The following is an 18,064-nucleotide window of genomic DNA, read 5'->3' as shown; positions in this document are numbered from 1 at the left end:
TTAGATGGACTTTCTGGAGCAGTCTATAGTAGGCGGGATTTGCTCCTGTGGTTCTGGAATCAGGAACACTGGCTATGTGACCTTGGACAAGCCAGTTTCTCTCTCTGAACCAGCCTGCTTCTTCTGTAAAGGAAGAGGGGCAACCACATACACCTGGCAGGGTTGGGGGAGGGTCGATGAGAAAGGAACATGTAATGTCCAGTGCTCACTGGCTGCTTGAGGGTGTCTAATGCAGGAGGGATATTTAGGCCCCCAATGGGTCCTACAGCTAAAATCTACCTTGGGAAAAGAAAACACCTTGGGAAGGACGTGGCTGCCAGATCCTGGGCCTTTAGAAACAAGCATAAGAAACAGAGGTTTGCAAAATGTATCGAGGGTAGTTGCTACTTATAAAGGCAGTTCGGTGTCCTGTTTGGGGCTCCAGAGCCAGACTCTCTGGGTTCACACGCCTATGGCTGTGTGACCCATGGGGCCTTCGTCTCCCCATCTGCAATACTGGGATCCCCTAGAACCCGCCTCTCGGAGCTGTCAGGAGCACTGCATTGGGCTCGGCCAAAAGTTCCGCACTTTTGGGGGAATGGTAAAAATTACATTTTTACATCAGTACACACACAGTACACGGAGTACACACACACTCATTCACACACTCCCACACACACCCACATCCATGTGCACACACATGCACCCACTCATACATTCACATACATATGTAAGCCGAAACCCATTTCCCAAAATGATAATTAATCTTAACAGTTGCAACGCACTCTGATATCTTCTAAAAAGGGGGCTGGAAAACTATGGCCCATGGGCTAACTTTGGGCTATGGCCTCTTTTTGTATGGCCTGTAGGCTAAGAATGGTTTAATATTTTTAAAGGCTTGTAAAAAAACAAAACGAAACAGGAAGAATATATCCCATGAAGTCTAGAATAGTAACTATCTGGCCTCTTGCAAAACCAGTTTGCCGACCCCGCTCTATTTTATTCGACTCTATACTATTCTGTTCCGTTTTATCCATTCTACTCCATTTCGGCATTCTAAATGCTAGCTGCATTTACTAAATTTATCTCCCTCATCTGCTGATGGAAAAACTCTGCATCGACGTGAGCTTCAGTTTTTTCACTAGATGAAAGGATGGAAAGGTGGATGAAGAGACAGTGGACTGACAGATGGACTAGAGGAGGCAGGGGAACAAAGGGAAGAAGGTCCCCTTATCCTGTGACACCTCAGCCAAGTAACGTCCCACCTCTGAGTCTCAGATTCCTCAGCTGAGACCAGGACTGCCGCCGACCAGTCTCTCTAGGCTGCGCTGAGGGATCCTGTCCATGTCAGTTTTTCTGATGGATCCATTCCTGACATCCCTAGGAGATGCTGGGCTCTGGCCTGTCCGCCATCGGACCTCCACCCCCTCTGCCACACAGCCCCTTCGGCCCTTCCCATCCGGCCAGACCCTCCCCTCCTCCTGCCAGAGTCCCCAGCTCCTATGCTGCTGCCACCTCTGCAGCCCTCTGATGGGGCTCTTCTCAGATGCCTCCTCCTTGCAGCCCCTGGCAAGTCTCTAGCAGAATTCATTTATTTTTCTATGCACAGGCTTTGGAGCCTCCAAAACTCTGGGTCCACGTACCAGCTCAGCTTCTGGGAGTTCCTGGGCAGATCCCTGCCCCTTTTGGAGCCTCAGACCCCTTGTCTAGGAAATAGGTGTAACACAGGTAGCGCCATAGTCAGTCAGATGTCGAAACCCACATGCAGAGCTCCCGGCACGTGGCTGGCCCCAAGTGGCCTCAAGGGTCTCCTCTGGTGGCTGGGCAGGGGTCGGGTGGTCTGTGGGATACACCTTGTTCTGGGCCCAGCCATGGCCCTGACCTGGAGACTAGAAACCTGGGTCGTCCCCGATCGCCACCCCTGCCTCAGGTACTTGCTTGCTGTGTCTCAGCTTCTCTGTCTGTGTACAGGGGACGGTGCTGCTGGCCTGGCCATCCGCATAGGGCTTTTCAGTTTACAGAGAATTATTATATTCAGTCCCCCTAACGGGACTCTGGAGTGGGCGCTGCCACAGTCCTTTTACAGATAAAGAAAAAGAGGCTCAGAGAGGGGAGAAGGGCAGAGGTGAGATTCAACCTGCATGAAACTCCCCTCCCCCAGCCCAGGGAGCATCCAGCTCTGCTGTAAAATGGGAGGGGGAAGTGGCTGAGTCCTCATGAAGCACCTACTCTATGCCTTTGGACACCTTCCCTCTGGGGCTGTGGTGAAGCGTCCCAAACGCCAAAGAGGTAGGTACAACTGTTCCCATTTCACAGATGTGGAACCAATGCAGAAGGTACACGGACTGCCCCAAATCACACATCCAGGGAAGGAGAGGGCCCTGAATTTCAGAGCTCCTCCCTCTGCCCTTTGCTGCCTCAGGTCTAGAAGGATCTAAAGGCACCATGTGAATGTGGGTGACAATTGCCTCCACCAAGCCCCCTCCCCAGAAGGCCTTGGACGCTGGGAAAGTCAGTCATGGCCTGTCCTCTCCTCATTGCCTAAATGAAGCTCCGTATTGAGGTAGGGGTACAGACCAGGGCCCTCTCACCCTGCCCGACTGTCCTATTGCGGGGACACCCCAGCATGTTTCAAGAGAAACGTCCTCATCTGGTTCTGATTCATTTATACTTAATTAATCAACATGTTGTTTTGTAAGAGTCACTTGAGATCCAAGAACCGTTCTCAAGCCTTTTCTTTTAGTCTTTCTTGTCTTGGAAAGAGAAAAATTAGGTTTCATCAAAAAACAGTGATGCTGGAGCTTGAGGAAGCATGGGTCTGTGGGAACCAGGCCCCGAGTGTGACAGCTCAGCCTGGGCGGCTGCTGGGCCCAGCGAGTGTTCCTCTTGACCTTGAAGAGGAGGCCAAAGGCTGGGCCAAGCACTCGGGCACGCAGGGGAGGTAGGAGAGGGCCAGGGAAGGGCATCTCTCCACACTGGCAGCTCCTCAAGGACAGGCCCCAGGTCTGTTCACCTTGGCACTCCCAAAGTTCCCAGCACAGAGCCCGGCGCACGGTCTGCCCTGTAATGCTTGTTGAATGAACAAGGGGAAGAGGGAGAGAGAAAGGAAGGGAGGAAGGGAGGAAGGAAGGAAGGGAGGGGGAAGGGAGGGAGAAAAAAGAAAAGAAAACGAAAGGAAAGGAAAGAAAAGACACTGCCAATACCTAGGTGCCTTCAGAACACATTCTCCTGCCAAAGTTAGACCAGAATGTCAAAACTGGTAAGACCCTCAGGGATCTCATGTGCAATTTTCCAAGCAGCTGTCTTACGAAAAATGGTCTCTAATCTGTAACTGGTTTGGGAAAGGTCCCACTCTCTATCCTCAGCCTCTTCACTATGAATCCTCTGATAAGTCCCACAGTTAAGAAATCTGCTAAAGCCAGCATCTCTCATACCTATTTGGCCAGGACTCCTATGACCACCTTGCAGAAGATGCTACAGGAAGCCTTCTGCTACCCCCCCACCTCCACTCCAGTGCCAATGGGGAAACCAAGGCTGTGGGCAGCGGGCAGGTGGTGGTGGGGAATCCACTTACCCAAAGGGGTTGGCGGTTGGACTGAAATCCAAGGCTATCTCCATTGCACCTGACTGATAAATGGAGCCACAAGCCTCTTTCTGAAGATGCTGCGCTGGACATGCATGTGTCCCAGATGCAAGAGATCACCTGCCGTGGGGAGGGGTGCCAATAGCCCCCTCACCAAATGGTGGCTATGTAAGGCGCAGCCATGCCCGACCTCACTGAGCAACTGGGGATGGGGGGAGGGACTGGAAGTTTTCTTTTTCTTTATTCTTTGTGTGTGTGTGTCTTTTAGAACTGACTGAGAAGCATCTTAAAGATCTTCTAAACCAGCTCCTCTTCAGATGGGGAAAGTGAGGCTCTGAGAAGAGAAGACCAACACAGCTCAGGAGATATCTTCTCAGCGTCATGTCAGATGGATTGAGATTCAAGCCTGCTTTGCTACTAACCCTCTGTGCAACGCTGGACAAATCAATTTTCCTCTCTGAATCTCAGTTTCCTTGTCTAGGAAATAAGCATCCCCCCAGCCTCACTAGGCTGTTATGAGAGGGAAAGGACGCAATGGACAGGAAAGGAGAATGACTATTGTACTTGACTACTCATGTAACATACACACTAACTCATTCAGTCTTACCCACATCTGCCCTGTGAGTTGGATACTGAAGATTATTATTTCTATTTTAAAGAGGAGTCGCTGAGGAGACAGTTTTTATTTATCTATGTTTTTTGTCTTTTTAAGAACTGAGAAAGATCTTAGAGAGCTTCTAAAAGACCGTCAGATGGGTAAACTGAGGCTCAGAGAGGCAAAGTGACTTCCCCAAGGTCACTCAGCTGGTAACTGGGGAAGCAGGGATTTGAACACGGCAGGCTGACTCCAGAGCCCATGACCGTAACTACTATACAAGGGCCATTCACAGAGCAGTGTCCCCATGAGGTCCCAGATGCCCCCCAGCTCATGTGAAGCCCACCCACCTCTCCTCTCCCTGGATCCCTCTGTCCAGTCACACCTGGAGCTGGAGTCCTTCACACCACAGTCTCTCTGTCCCACCCAATCCCACCCCCAATTCTCCCACAGCCTCTCTCTGCCTCCTGTTTCACTCCAGGAGTGACTGTGTCCATTTAGGGCTTTTTCACTCAGGTGGACTAGAATCCCCCAGAGGGAAGACTCTCATTCTCTTTCGCACGTAGCCAAGCTCAGACCTCACACCAGAGCTGCAAAGAAAGAAGACACAGTGTCTTCATTCACCTGCTGGTCAACTTAGCAAAGTTATTTAGCCTGTCTGAGCCTTGGCACCTGGATTTTAGAATGGGATAAGCCCTACATCATGAGGGTGTAGTGGGGATTCCCTCCGTGAGTAGAAAACCCTGGGCACAGTGGCTGGCTGTTGATTCTCAGACTGCCATCCGGAGGCCAAAGGGCTGCCGGCTCAGGTATGGGACTTGCTCACCTTCCTCGGCCTCCCAGGCTCTGCCAACACTGGCTCTGCAGGGACAGCCTCAAACCCACCACCTGAGGATGTTTTGACTCCTTCAGGGAGGGGCTGTGGCACAGGGCCCCGAGGTGAGAGTGCAAGGGGCCCCTGGCTTTGTGCCCCAGGTACATTTATGGTCTGAACCTTGATACATCCTCCTAGTGGCCCTAGGAGGTCAAGATGGAAAAACTGAGGCTCTTAGAGGGGCTGGACGTCTTCCAGGTCATCCCAGAATAAATGTCTTCAAACTCAGGTCTCTCTAAGCTCATGCAGCTCATGACCTCACCAGAGGGGAACCCACCAAAAATTACTGGCTTCTTGAAAGTGATGTGGGGGATCAGGGTCTATAATGGGGCTGAGACCGGGGCATCTGGACTCCCAGCTCAGGGCCCTTTATGTCACCTCCTGGCTCAGTATGGATGCTTGGGATGATTTCTGAGCCACTAACTCTGTCCCCTAGGCCCTGCGACTTCTAGCCTGCCACCTGAGGCTTCCTGTCTCTGCAAAAGTCACTTCCCTCCGCGCCCCCCCCCCCAACAATGCTGTGATTATAGGGAGCGGGGGCAATGAGAGAGCCCTGGCAGCTCCTTCCCTCCCTGGAGAGCCTCTTGGTCCAGCTTGCCCCACGGGTGCCCTGGGGCCTCAGTTTCCCCATCTGTAAAGTGGGATTGACAGCTGTCTGGAAGAGTTAACAGCCCCGGGCGTCGGGCAGCAGGCAGATGCCCCAAGGGCGACCCCCCTGACTATCCCGCGGCGTCTTCCCGGCCACCCTGCCGGCTGCCCCTCGTACCTTGCTTCTTCCTTCGGTTCAGGGGGAGCATGTCCACGGCGTGGGCGACGAGCAGCAACAGGCAGAGTGGCGCCCGCATCTGGGCAGCCTGGTCTGGGCGGGGGCGCGGGGCTCCCTGGGAGGCCCGACGGCCCAGCGGCTATCGGCGGCGGCGGCGGCACAGCGGGCGCGGGGGCTGCTCGGGGCGCGCCGGGAGCATCCGCGAGTGCGGGGTCGGTCCCGCCGCCAGGGACCCGCAGTCAGCCCAGGGGCCGACCTCCAGGTCTAGAGAGGACGTCGGCGGGGCTGGGAGGGGCGGGCGGGGAGGAGCCAGCGAGGCGGGGGCGGTGCATTAACCCGCTTGGGGAAGGCGCGCGGTGGGGTTGGAGGGGGTCTCCCGGCCAGGTCGGTCTGTCACGCCGTGCGCGCTCTGGCGTCGTTCCCTCGCCCGGTACTGTCCCGTGGCATACACAGGTACGGTCCTCCACGCCACACACAGAGGTACAGACGCGCGGACGCCAGGTGATCCCCTCCTCTCAGCATCTCCCTCCACCCCACTGTCCGCCTCGGATTTTCTTTTTCCGCTTTCTCTGTTTCCTCTTTCTCCTAAGCCCCGAAGTGACCAGCACCTGATAAATTAGCCAGTGAAGGGGCCCAGGACCTGAACTGTGTTTCCTCCAGCCTCGTCTACAGGATGGGAGCAGCTGGTACAATTGTAACGCTTTCAGAGACAAATCCCTCCTTCTCCCCAACAAACGGTGCGCCCTGCCTCCGGCCACCTTGCCGCTAAAAGCAGTGAGAGTGAAAATAATACTGCCTGTCGCCTTGAGGCCTGTGTGCTTGGCGGCGTTCTAAGCACTTTACGCATAATATAATCTTCAAAATAACCCAGCGAGGTTCTATTCCGATTAGCTCCACTTTACAGGGGAGGAAAGGGAAGCTCAGAGAGGCCAAGTGACTTGCCTAAGGCCACACAGCAGGGCAGTGGTTTGTCTGGGTCCAGTGTCCACCCTTTTAGCCACTGCTTGGGGCACAGAGGAATTTACCCTTGACAGTCTCTTGCTGACTAATTATCCTTCCTTTATCCTGTGTGTGTAGTTTGATTTAAAAAAAAAAAGGGAGGTAAATGCCGGCATCTCCTTCTCCAGCCCCTTGACCTCATCCTTAGTAAGGTCCCCAGTATAATGAGGACATTTGAGGGCATGTCGGGGGAGGGAAACACAGAGAGTGAGGCAGCTCTGCCCTGGCTGTTCTTCTGTAGGGCTCCACGAATACTGACAAACAACATCCTAGGGGTCTTGGTGGAATGTCAGAGCCACCCCCCCCCCCCAAATGGCTCCATTCCACAGGTGGGGCTACTGAGACCTCGGGATTGGAGGTGCCTAGCTCAGGCAGCCCAGCAAGTCTAAGGCAGAGGTGGGATGGGCACCCAGGTGTCCCAGCATGGTCCCCATCCACCAGACCCTACAAAGCCCTCTTGTTCTGACTTCTTTGATCTCTGTCTTCCCCTCTACCCCACCTTTCACCCCTTTAATCCCAGATCTCAACTCCTTGCAGTATTTCACAGACACCTCCAAGCCTCTCACACCCCTGAGCCTTTCATGAGTGGCCTCTCCATGGAATGTAGGTCTACATCCCATCCCCATCCCCACTGACTCATTCAGGACCCAGTCCTGAATATGCCCCTCATCCAGAAAGCCTTCCCTGATTCTCAGGCCAGGTCCAGTGTCTCCTCTGGGCTCCCACAATCTCTTTATTACAGCTTGTATCACAGCAGGTGGTAACTATGGATTTGTCTGTCCCTTCCTCTGAACTGTCAACTCTTTAAGGCCAGAGATGAGGTCATATTGGGATGCCTGGAGCCTAGCTCATGCTGGACACAGAGCAGGTATGCAACATGTTTGTAGAATGAATGAATGAATGAGTTCTCCAGATGCAGGAGTCTCCCAGCTTATACATGGAATTTGGGTACTTGGAGAAATTAGGTGACCCTAGAAGTTCAAACTTTAAGAAGTTTGAAAGTCAGCCCCTACCCAGCCACCACCGGTCCTGAAGTCTCCGGAGTCCAGAGCAGGCCATCCCCCAGGTGAGCAGGGCTGGGGAAGGGCAGGGTGCATAGGAGTCAGGCAGAGGCTGGGGCCACTTAGTAGCCACAGAGCTCTGCAGCCTGTAGCCTCTCACCTCTTCTCGCCTCCACTCCCTCTGCTCCACCTACACCGCCCCCCCGCCCCCCGCCTTCTTCTGCTTCTCAAACTCTGCCATGTGTCCCCAGCACGGCTTTTTGCTGTTACCTCTGCTTGGAAAATTCTTCCTCACATATCCTCAGGGCCTGTCTCCACTCAAGGTTACCTCCTCTGAGGGGCCCTCTCTGATCACTCCAGACAAAATGGATGCCTGGGCCCTTTATCCCCTGGTCCTGCTTTATTGTCCATAGTACCGAGCACCACCAGGCCTGTTCATGTTTGTAATTTGCCTGTTTGTGAATTCCATGAGGGCAGGAATCTTCTGTTTTATCCTTGTGCCTGACACATAAAGTGCGAAATAAATATCTGTGGAATGAATAAAAGAATGAATGAATGTTCACTCATCCCTTCATTCATTGTGGGACGTCAACTACCTCCTATTCTCTCTCAGGGCCTCAGTTTCCCCATTCATTCAGTGGTACGGGTGGGATTTTGTGTTCTCCAAGGGCCCTTCGAATCCTTTCAGAATTTGGTATTTCCAGGGTTCTAAGAGCCAGAACTCAGGCCCCCACCCAACCTTGAGCTGCTCAGAGGGTCTTGGGTTCTCTGTAGCTGTAGAGGGCTGTCTGGGAATCCCAGCCTGCCATCCAGTCGCCTTCCCCCAACATAGGTACACAGGGAGGACATCAAGACCAGTGGTGCTGATGGCAGAATAGGAGGTGTCCACACCAGGGGCCATCAGTTAAGGAACTACCGGACACCGTCACAAATAAATGAAGATGGGTATAATGGCTGCAATGCATTATGCTCACAGTGCGTGCTCCTGATCAGCAGATCCTTCTCTGTGGGATAGCCAGGACCGAGGTTCCTTCCAGCTTGTGCTCTGCTCTCTGGTACATGGCTTAAAGCTCACTGAGGAAGGGGCAGGGCATGGAGGACCACACATTGGAGGTGAAGATCATGTCCCCCCGCATCTCACTGGCCAGAACTCAGTCATGTGCCACATCTGTCTGCAAAGGTGGCTGGGAAATATAGTCTAGCCATGTGCTCAGGGGGAAAACGAACATTTGGTGAACATCTGGCCAGTCTGCCACTCTGGCCCCATTGATGTAGTAGCTCCTGGCTGTGTCAGTTCTGGCCCCTACAAGCTCTTCTTCCTAAGCAGCCAGAGGACCTGGCTTTGCTTCCAGGTGAAGCGCAAACTCCTCCTCAGAGCTACAGGGGCTGCTGGATGGCCCCTGCTAGAGTGACCAACTTTCCTGGTTTGCCAGGGATTGAAGAGTTTCCTGGGATGCAATGTTATCTCATGTATAGTTTCATGTAGCCGCTACCACATCAAGATGCCTAACTGGACCATCACAAGACTTGCTCTCTCGTGCTTTCCTTTAGGATCCCACCCACTCCCTCCCCTCCACCCTAACCCCTAGCAACCACTAATCTGTTCTCCATTTCTATAATTATGTTGTTACACTTATGTTATATAATAGAATCATGCAGCATGTGTCCTTTTGAGACTGTCTTTCGTCACTTAGCATAATTTCCTTGAGATTTGTCCAAGTTATTGCATGTATTGACAGTTGCTTTTTATTGCTGAGTAGTATTCCATGATATGGATGTATTATAGTTTGTTTAACCATTCATCCACCAAAAGGCATTTGAATAATTTCAGGTTTTTGGTTATTAAATCTAAAGCAACTGTGGATGTTTGTATACAAGTTTCTGTGTATCCTCTTCGGCAAAAACGTCTGTGCATGTCTTTCTGCACATTTTTAATTAGATTTTTTTATTGTTGCATTTTAAGACTTCTTTATTCTATATGTTATTTGCTAATATTTTCTCCTAGTCCATAATTTGTCCTTTCATTCTCTTACCAGTGTCTTTCATAGAGCAGAGGTTTTACTTTTGATGAGGTCCACTTTATCAATTTTTCCTTTTATGGATCATGATTTTGGTGTTAAATCTAAAAACATTTGCCTGGTCCCAAGTCTCAAATATTTTCTTCTATTTTTTTCTAGAAGTCATATTGTTTTACATTTAAGTCGATGATCTATTTCAAATTAATTTTTGTATAAAGGGTGAGGTGTAAGTCAGGTTCTTTTTTTGCCTGTGGATGTCCAGTTACTCCAGTATTATTTGTTGAAAAGGCTGTATTACCTCTATTGAATTGCTTTTGCTCTTCTGTCAAAAATTAACTGGGTATATTTGTATGGATCTATTTCTAGGTTATCCATTTTGTTCCATGAACTATGTGTTGTTCTGGCTGCCAGTACCACATTGTCTTGATTATGGTAGTTTCATAAGAAATCTTGAAATTGGGTAGACTGATCCTACCCATTTTATTCTTTTTCAAAACTGTTTTAGCTATTCTAGTTCCTTTGCCTTTCAATATAAATTCTATAGAAATTTTGTCTATGTCTTCAAAAAATCTTGTTGGGAATTTGATCAGAATTGCATTAAGTATGTATATCTATTTGGGGAGAATTGACATCTTGACTATGTTGCGTCTTCCAATCCATGAACATGATATGTCTCTCCATTTATTAAGATCTTCTTTGATTTTTAAAAAAATCAATGTTTGGTCATTTTCAGCATATGCATATGTTTTATTAGATTTACACCTAAGTATTTCTTTTCCTTTTTTTAAAAGCAATTGTGAATGGTACTGTAGTTTTAGTTTTGCTGCCTCACGTGTTCATTCCTAGTATATAGAAATGCAACTGATTTTTTAAAAACTGAAGTATAGTTGAGTTACAATGTTGTGTTAGTTTCTGATGTACAGCAAAGTGATTCAGTTATATATATGTATTCTTTTTCATATTCTTTTTTATTATAGGTTATTACAAGATATTGAATTTAGTTCCCTGTGCTATACAGTAGGACCTTGTTGTTTATCTGTTTTATATATAGTATTTTGTATCTGCTAATCCCAAACTCCTAATTTATCCCTCCCACCCCCATTTCCCCTTTGGTAACCATAAGTTTTGTTTTCTATGTCTGTGAGTCTGATTCTGTTTTGTAAATAAGTTCATTTGTATCATATTTTAGATTTCACATATAAGTGATATCATATGATGTTTCTCTTTCTCTGTCTGACTTACTTCACTTAGTATGATAAAATCTAGGTCCATCCATGTTGCTGCAAATGGCATTATTTCATTCTTTTTTATGGCAAATTCAGATATATATATATCACATATTCTTTATCCATTCATCTGTTGATGGACATTTAGGTTGTTTCCATGTCTTGGATATTGTAAATAGTGCTGCTATGAACACTGGGGTGCATGTATCTTTTCGAATTAGAGTTTTCTCTGGACATATGCCCAGGAGTGGAACTGCTGGGTCATAGGTAGCTCTATTTTCAGTTTTTAAAGGAACCTCCATACTGTTTTCCATAGTGGCTGCACCAACTTACATTCCCACTAACAGTGTAGGAGGGTTCTCTTTTCTCCACACTCTCTCCAGCATTTATTGTTTGTAGACTTTTTAATGATGGCCATTCTGACTGGTGTGAGGTGATACCTCATTGTAGTTTTGATTTGTGTGTCTCTGATAATTAGCGATGTTGAGCATCTTTTCATGTGCCTATTGGCCATCTGTATGTCTTCTTTGGAGAAATGTTGTTTAGGTCTTCTGCCCATTTTTGATTGGGTTAATACAACTGATATTTATGTGTTGCTCTTTTATCCTGCCACATTGCTGAACTCACTCATTAATTCTAGGAGTACTTTAAAAAAGATGTTTAGGGCTTTTCAAAGTAGACAATCATGTCACTTGCAAATAAAATAAAAGTTATTATTTCTTTCTTTCTGATTTATGTTCCTTTTATTTCCTTTTCCTGCCTTGTTGCATTGGCTAGAACTTCCAGCACTGGCTGAACAAGAGTGATCCTTGCTTTGTTCCCAATCTTAGTGGGAAAGCATTCAGTCTTTCACCATTAAGTATGATGTTAGCTGTAGATTTTCTGTAGATGCTCTTTATCAAGTTGAGGAAGTTCCTCTCTATCACTGCTATTGCTATTGCTATTTTTTCTGAGAGTTTTTATCATGAATTGGTGTTGGATTTTGTCAAATGCTTTCTTTGCATCTATTGATATAATCATGTGATTTTTCTTTAGCCTGTTGATATGGTACATTCATTGATTTTTGAATGTTGAATCAGCCTTTCCACCCTCGAGTAAATCCCACTTGACCATGGTTTATGATTCTTTTTATATATTACTGAATTCTACTGGACAATATTTTATTAAGGATTATTGCAGCTATATTCATGAAGGATATCGATCTCTATATATTTTTGTGTACTGTCTTTGTCTGGTTTTGGTATTAGGATAATACTACCCCAGTAACACCAGAAGAACAAAGCAGGCCAGAAGAGAATTGCAAGGGCTCTGGAAACCAAATGGTCGTTGCAACTACAGCCCCCAAAGTAGGTGAGAACCTATATGCTATACCTAAACAGTGAGACTGCATGCTAAAATGAAAGATTTAAATAGGACCTGGAGTTTTCTAACATAATAGCCCAAATGTCCAGGATATATAGAAAATTACCTGTCATACCAAGAACCAGAAAACCATAGTTTGAATGAGAAAAGACAATCAGCCAATGCTAAACCATGGTGATTCCGATGTTGGAATTACCTGACAAGGATTTTAAAGCAGCCATCAAAAAAAAAAAATCCTTTGAGAAGAAATTATACAGTCTTTTGAAAAAAATGGAAGGAGAAAATCTCAACAAAGAAATAGAAGTTACAAAAAAGAACCCAAAAGAAATTATAAAACTGAAAAATACAGTAATTGAAACAAAAACTTTGCTAATAGACTCAGTAGCAGAGTGGAGATACCCAGTGATGGACAAATACCCCCACTCCCTCCTTCAGTAAGTGAGAGAGCCTGAGGCACGTTCTATGCTGTCTCCCAGAACTCTCCAGCACGGTTGAGCTCCAATTGTGCCCAGTGGTAACTGTCTTGATGAGCCATCCTTCATGGGCTGCCTTTCGGTCCTGTTTCACTCCTTATTCTCATTCTTGTGTTTCTCAAGATCAATTCCCAGATAAACGTCCTGAACTCCAATCTGTGTCTCAGGGTCTGCTTCTCAGCAACCCCAAACCAAGACAGTATTTTACTAATTCTGTCCTGACTGCTTCTGAGGCAGTGCAGGTAAAAGCAATGCCTAAGCCAGAGTAAATCTTCACTAATAATTTCCATTGTCTATACCTCGGTTTCACCATCTGTAAAAGAGAGGCACTGAACGCCCACCTTCCTCCACCAGACTTCGTCTTGTTCTCCTCTTAAATCACAACCTCTGCAACCCCTGTCTTCCTTCTTCACTTTGTCTGGCTTTTCCCAAGGGAAGGCAAGCAGCCTTGGCCCTGGAATGCTCAGGCAAACAAAGGAGCTGCTTCAAGTCAGCCACCCCTCCCTCACCAACCCCAGTGGAATCACAGCCTCCATGGTAGGCTGGGTTGTTGTTTTTAATACCAGTGTGAAATAAATTGAAAAATTACCCATAAAATACAGGTTTTCAGCAGCTGGCCCGAAATTTCTTTCCATAAACAAGTTTAAAGAGATGCCTTAATGCCGCCCACCAACTCCTCCCCCGAGCCTTTTATGTCCCTGTGTAGGAGTGGGGTCTGCTGGCTCAGCCTCCTGGGCACAGGCAGGCTGCTGGGGGCCATGGGTCATCCTTAGGCCTTTTGCTGACCCGCATCTCTTACCCCTGTCTGTTCCATGAAGAATCCCCCGGACTCATCCCCCACCCTAGTTCCTATACACAGCATAGACTTGGGAGCCAAACTGCCTGGGTTTGAACCAGAGATTTCCTGTGTATTAAGTGTGACTTTAAGCAAATTACTTATTTCTGCCTCAGTTTCCTCCTCTGAAAATAAGGATGATATTAATACCTACTTCTTAGGGTTGTTTGAGGATTAGGTTAAATATACATGAAGCTCGTAAAACAGTGCTTGGCACAAGGCCATGCTGTGTAACTGTTAGCTATTATTAGTTTTACAGACCGAAGAGAAAGTGGGATAGAAGATGGAGTAGGAGGCTTAGTGACATTTAGATTTTTCCACAATAAGCCTTGTTTGGGGTTTCCTCTGGGGTGTTTATATAAACATCTGTCCAGTGCCCTACAGTTTGCAAAGCTTGCTGACATCTACTATTTCATCTGGCCTGACATTTAACTATGGAAGGATTCAGGACACCGGTTATGGTTAGCCCAGGTTACAGAAGAGGAAAGTGAGGCCTCGTAGGTGGACTGACTCACCCAAGGTCTCAGGAAGTGATAGACCCCTATTTGGTCGTTCAGGGACCCAAGATGAATCCTGTTCCTGGTCGTAACATTGAACCCTGATTCTCTCATCATAGACTGAGCCTTGGTCCTTCATCACACACCGATACTTGACCCTGATCTTAGGCTGAATCATAATCCTGGTCCCAGGTGGGGCTTTGACCCCATTCTTTTTTTATATAAATTTATTTATTTTATTTGTTTATTTTTGGCTGCATTGGGTCTTCGATGCTGCGCACGCGCTTTTCTCTAGTTGTGGCGAGCGGGGGCTACTCCTCGTTGCGGTGCACGGGCTTCTCATTGCAGTGGTTTCTCTTGTTGAGGAGCACGGGCTCTAGGCACACGGGCTTCAGTAGTTGTGGCTCACAGGCTCAGTAGTTGTGGCTCGTGGGCTCTAGAGCGCAGGCTCAGTAGCTGTGGCGCATGGGCTTAGCTGCTCCGTGGCATGTGGGATCTTCCCGGATCAGGGCTTGAACCTGTGTCCCCTGCATTGACAGGTGGATTCTTAACCAGTGTGCCACCAGGGAAGTCCTGACCCCATTCTTGATCATGGACTGAGTCCCAGACTAAGCTACCATCTTGGATTTGGTCAGAACCTTGAATGTTGTTTCACAGTAGACCCTGACTCCAGCCTCCGACTGAGCCTGATCCTGTGACACGCTGAGCCCTGATCCTTCTTATAGACTGAGTCATACCCCGGGCCCCATACTGACTTATGATCTTGGTTTCATACTGACCCCCTGCTTTGGCCCCAGACAGAGCCCCCAGTGGGGTCTCTAACCTGGGACTCCAGATCTAGCCTCATCCTGGATCTGCTGTATGAATCCAATTTCCCATCTTCCCCAGGCTTCAGTCCATCTCCCAGAAAAGGATGGAAAAGAAAACTGCTCTCAGCACCCTTTGGAGAAGGTGCAGGCATCAGAGCAGGATTTACAACCTATTACTGGAGGCAAGATCCGCATATCCTCTCCTGTGTTTGCAAACCCTGTAAACCCCACCTGGGGGCAGCCTCAAAGACCCAAGTCCTCCTGATGCCAGAACTCTGAGGAGTTCTATTGTTTGGGTGGTTTTCAGTTCTGATTATTTAATACAGTCGTTCCTGGTTTTACACTCACAGCCTTTGTCCGCTAGGATAGGGTTTTTCGTGTTCCTGCGGTTGAAGTTGTAACACGTTTTCAAACAAAGGGGAAATGTTTCAAACAATAGTGAAAATATTTCTAAAACATGTTCACAATCAAGTTGATCTCTCAGTAATTGGCTGGGGGAGAGAAGGGAAGGACAAAGAGAAGTTTTGCATAGTTGGGGGCAGCAGATCTCTGGTGGGCTGGGGGCAGGGGTGCTGGGACCAGCCTTGGCTCTGGGAAGATGAGGGAGAACTGAGTGCAGAAAGGTGGAGGAAAAAGCCAAGGTTCAGGCCTCTAAACTTTCCCACTCTGGGAGGAGCTGAGAGCCAGAGCCTCTTACTTTCTGTGCACCCTTAAATCTGAGCCTCACTTTTCTCATCTATGAAATGGAGATAATACATGCCCAAGGAGGACTCTGGAGATCAACAGATAACTGCAGAGCACCCAGACAAGTGCTGACCCTGGGAAGGTGCAAATTACAGCAGGTGGTGCCACCATTATTATTTATATCCATTGTTTGTCAGCTGAGAGGCGGCGGAGCTTGGTGACACATGGAGGCTGGCATCCAACTGCCTGGGTTCAAGTCCTGATTCTATCACTTACTACTCATGTAACCTTGGGCAATTTGCTGAACTCCTCTGTGCCTCAGTTTCCTCGTCTGTAAAGTGGGGATGGTAATCAAGTTATTGTGAGGATTAAGTGAGTTAATACCTGCAAAGCACTTAGAACGGTGCCTGGCACATCGTAAGTGCCTAATAAGTGTTAGCTATTACTATTTGTTCAAACAATATTTCATGCAGCCCTATTATGTGCCGCTTTTAGGGATAGAAAAATTACTTCACGTGAAGTGCAGTGAGGGACACTGGGCCCCCAAGTTTTCTTGACCCATATCCCCTGTCTCGATTCCAACCTTTAGGAGTCGGATAATTGATTGATTGATTCATTCATTCATTACCTAACACCAACTGTGTGCCAGGGAGCGGTGAGAGTTAAAGACACAAAGTCCTCATGGCCTGGTGGGGAGCAGAGAGGGAAAGCAGGCAATTACAACAAAATTGGATAAATTCTAAAGTGCAGGCATGTTGGAGGGGTGGTGGAGACCCCGGGAAGGTGCTGGAAGGAGGCCTGCAAGAGCTGATATCTGAACTGAGTCTTAAACGGCTCCCAGAAGTTAAACATTCATTTATTCAACAAATATTTACTGAGCACTGGTCCACACGCTGAGGACTCAACCAACAACACGACAGGTCCAGATCCCGCCCTCCTGGGGCTTACAGTCCAGCAGGGGTGAGGGCGAGTGCTATGAAGAAAACGAGTGGCGTGAGGAGGCAGAGAGCGACAAGGGGTAGTCAGGGAGAGCTTCTCTGAGAGGTGACACTGGCTGGAGACCTGAATGAAGTGAGGGAGCGAGTTGTGTGGAGATCTGGGGAGAGCATTCCAGGCAGAGCGAACAGCAGATGCAAAGGGTCGGAGGTGGGAATGAACTTGGGGTCAAGGCAGTGAAGGGAGGTAGAGTGGCTAGGATGGAGGGAGCGAGGGGGTGTGCAGGAAGGGGAGCGGAGCAATGGCAAGGGTGGTGGGATTGGGGCAGGCGTGGCCTTGTCTGAGTGTATTCCCAAGGAGATGGGGAGGGGCGGGTGGCTGGGGGTGGGTGGGAAGAGAGGAAGTAGGAGCTGCCGCCCTCGAGGAGGACTGGGGAGGGACAAGCTCAGACACTGGCCTTAGAAAGGCTGGAGTTCTGGGTCTTTCCACACTCTGTCCTTAGTTCTCATAATGACCCATTTCACAGGTGGGGAAATGGAGGCCCCAGAGAGTCACACAGAGAGAATGCAGATCTGGCTGCCTCTAGCTTCCGAGCCCTGGTTCCCAGAGCTCCCCGCTGTCTTCTCTGGTGTCTGACTCCCAGCCCTAAAGATCCTCAGGACCCACAGCCTCCCCCAGCCTACAGAGTCCTCAGCCACCTCCTTCTCAGCCAGCTCAGCCAAAATTGGGCTGAGGAGGAAATGATAGGCAGCAACCTTCTGATCTTCCTCAGCCCCTTAATCCCAGTCCCTACCTGGGCCTCAATGGTCCCCCACCAATCCCTCGTGACTTCTGACCAGTTCAGCTCCTGAGAATTCTTGGCAAAGGCATCCAGTCCCAAGTCTCTCCGTCCTGCCATTTCTCCGGCTCTGTCAGTGGGTGCCCTGCCCATACCATTTGGTGTTCATCATTCAGGTACTTGCTGTCCAGAACCCAGGGCTCCAGCCACCCACCGGGCAGGCTGGGAGTGCTGGTAAGTTAACACACCTCCTCCTCGCCCCGCCCCAGGATGATACTGGGAGTTGTGGATAAGCCCGCAGCTTCCTCGCCCCTTGGGTGGGATGACTCTGTCTCCAGACTTCCCAGTGGGATTGAAGCCGGGTTGCCCAACCTGATCTTCACTCCTTCCATTCACTTCCTTTCCTTCCCTGTCTTCCTTCACTTCCTTGCTTTCTGGGTCCACTCCCAAGTAACCAATGTGCACTTGAATTCTTATTTCCAGGTCTGCTAAGACAACGACCATGACTCGTCAGATTTGCCTGTGAAATAGCTCTCAAAACAGCCCCTTCTGTCCATCACCTCTGTGACTGCTTACCCCACGCATCCGGCACCCCTGACTGCATACACGTGAAGGCCTCCCAGGTGGTCTTCAGCTTTACCCCTGCCCT

At 48.7% G+C, this 18,064-nt stretch overlaps 1 protein-coding gene across 1 annotated transcript in view; it reads right to left on the bottom strand.

The window, feature by feature from the left end:
- The window catches only part of RSPO4 (R-spondin 4), a 39,316-nt gene extending 33,440 nt beyond the window's left edge, over positions 1-5,876 (bottom strand). Inside the window, exon 1 of the mRNA XM_022592726.2 lies at positions 5,798-5,876. Coding sequence (XP_022448434.1) covers positions 5,798-5,876 — 79 coding nt within the window. The remainder of the gene's footprint in view (positions 1-5,797) is intronic.
- Positions 5,877-18,064: the final 12,188 nt, after the last annotated feature.

This window comes from Delphinapterus leucas, chromosome 15, assembly GCF_059928025.1.
Source record: "Delphinapterus leucas isolate spDelLeu-1000000601 "Yukka" chromosome 15, BTC_Dleu_Yukka2, whole genome shotgun sequence".
Taxonomy (NCBI): Eukaryota; Metazoa; Chordata; class Mammalia; order Artiodactyla; family Monodontidae; genus Delphinapterus; species Delphinapterus leucas.
Note: the sequence above shows the minus strand (reverse complement) of the source record. Positions and strands in the feature narration are given on the sequence as shown.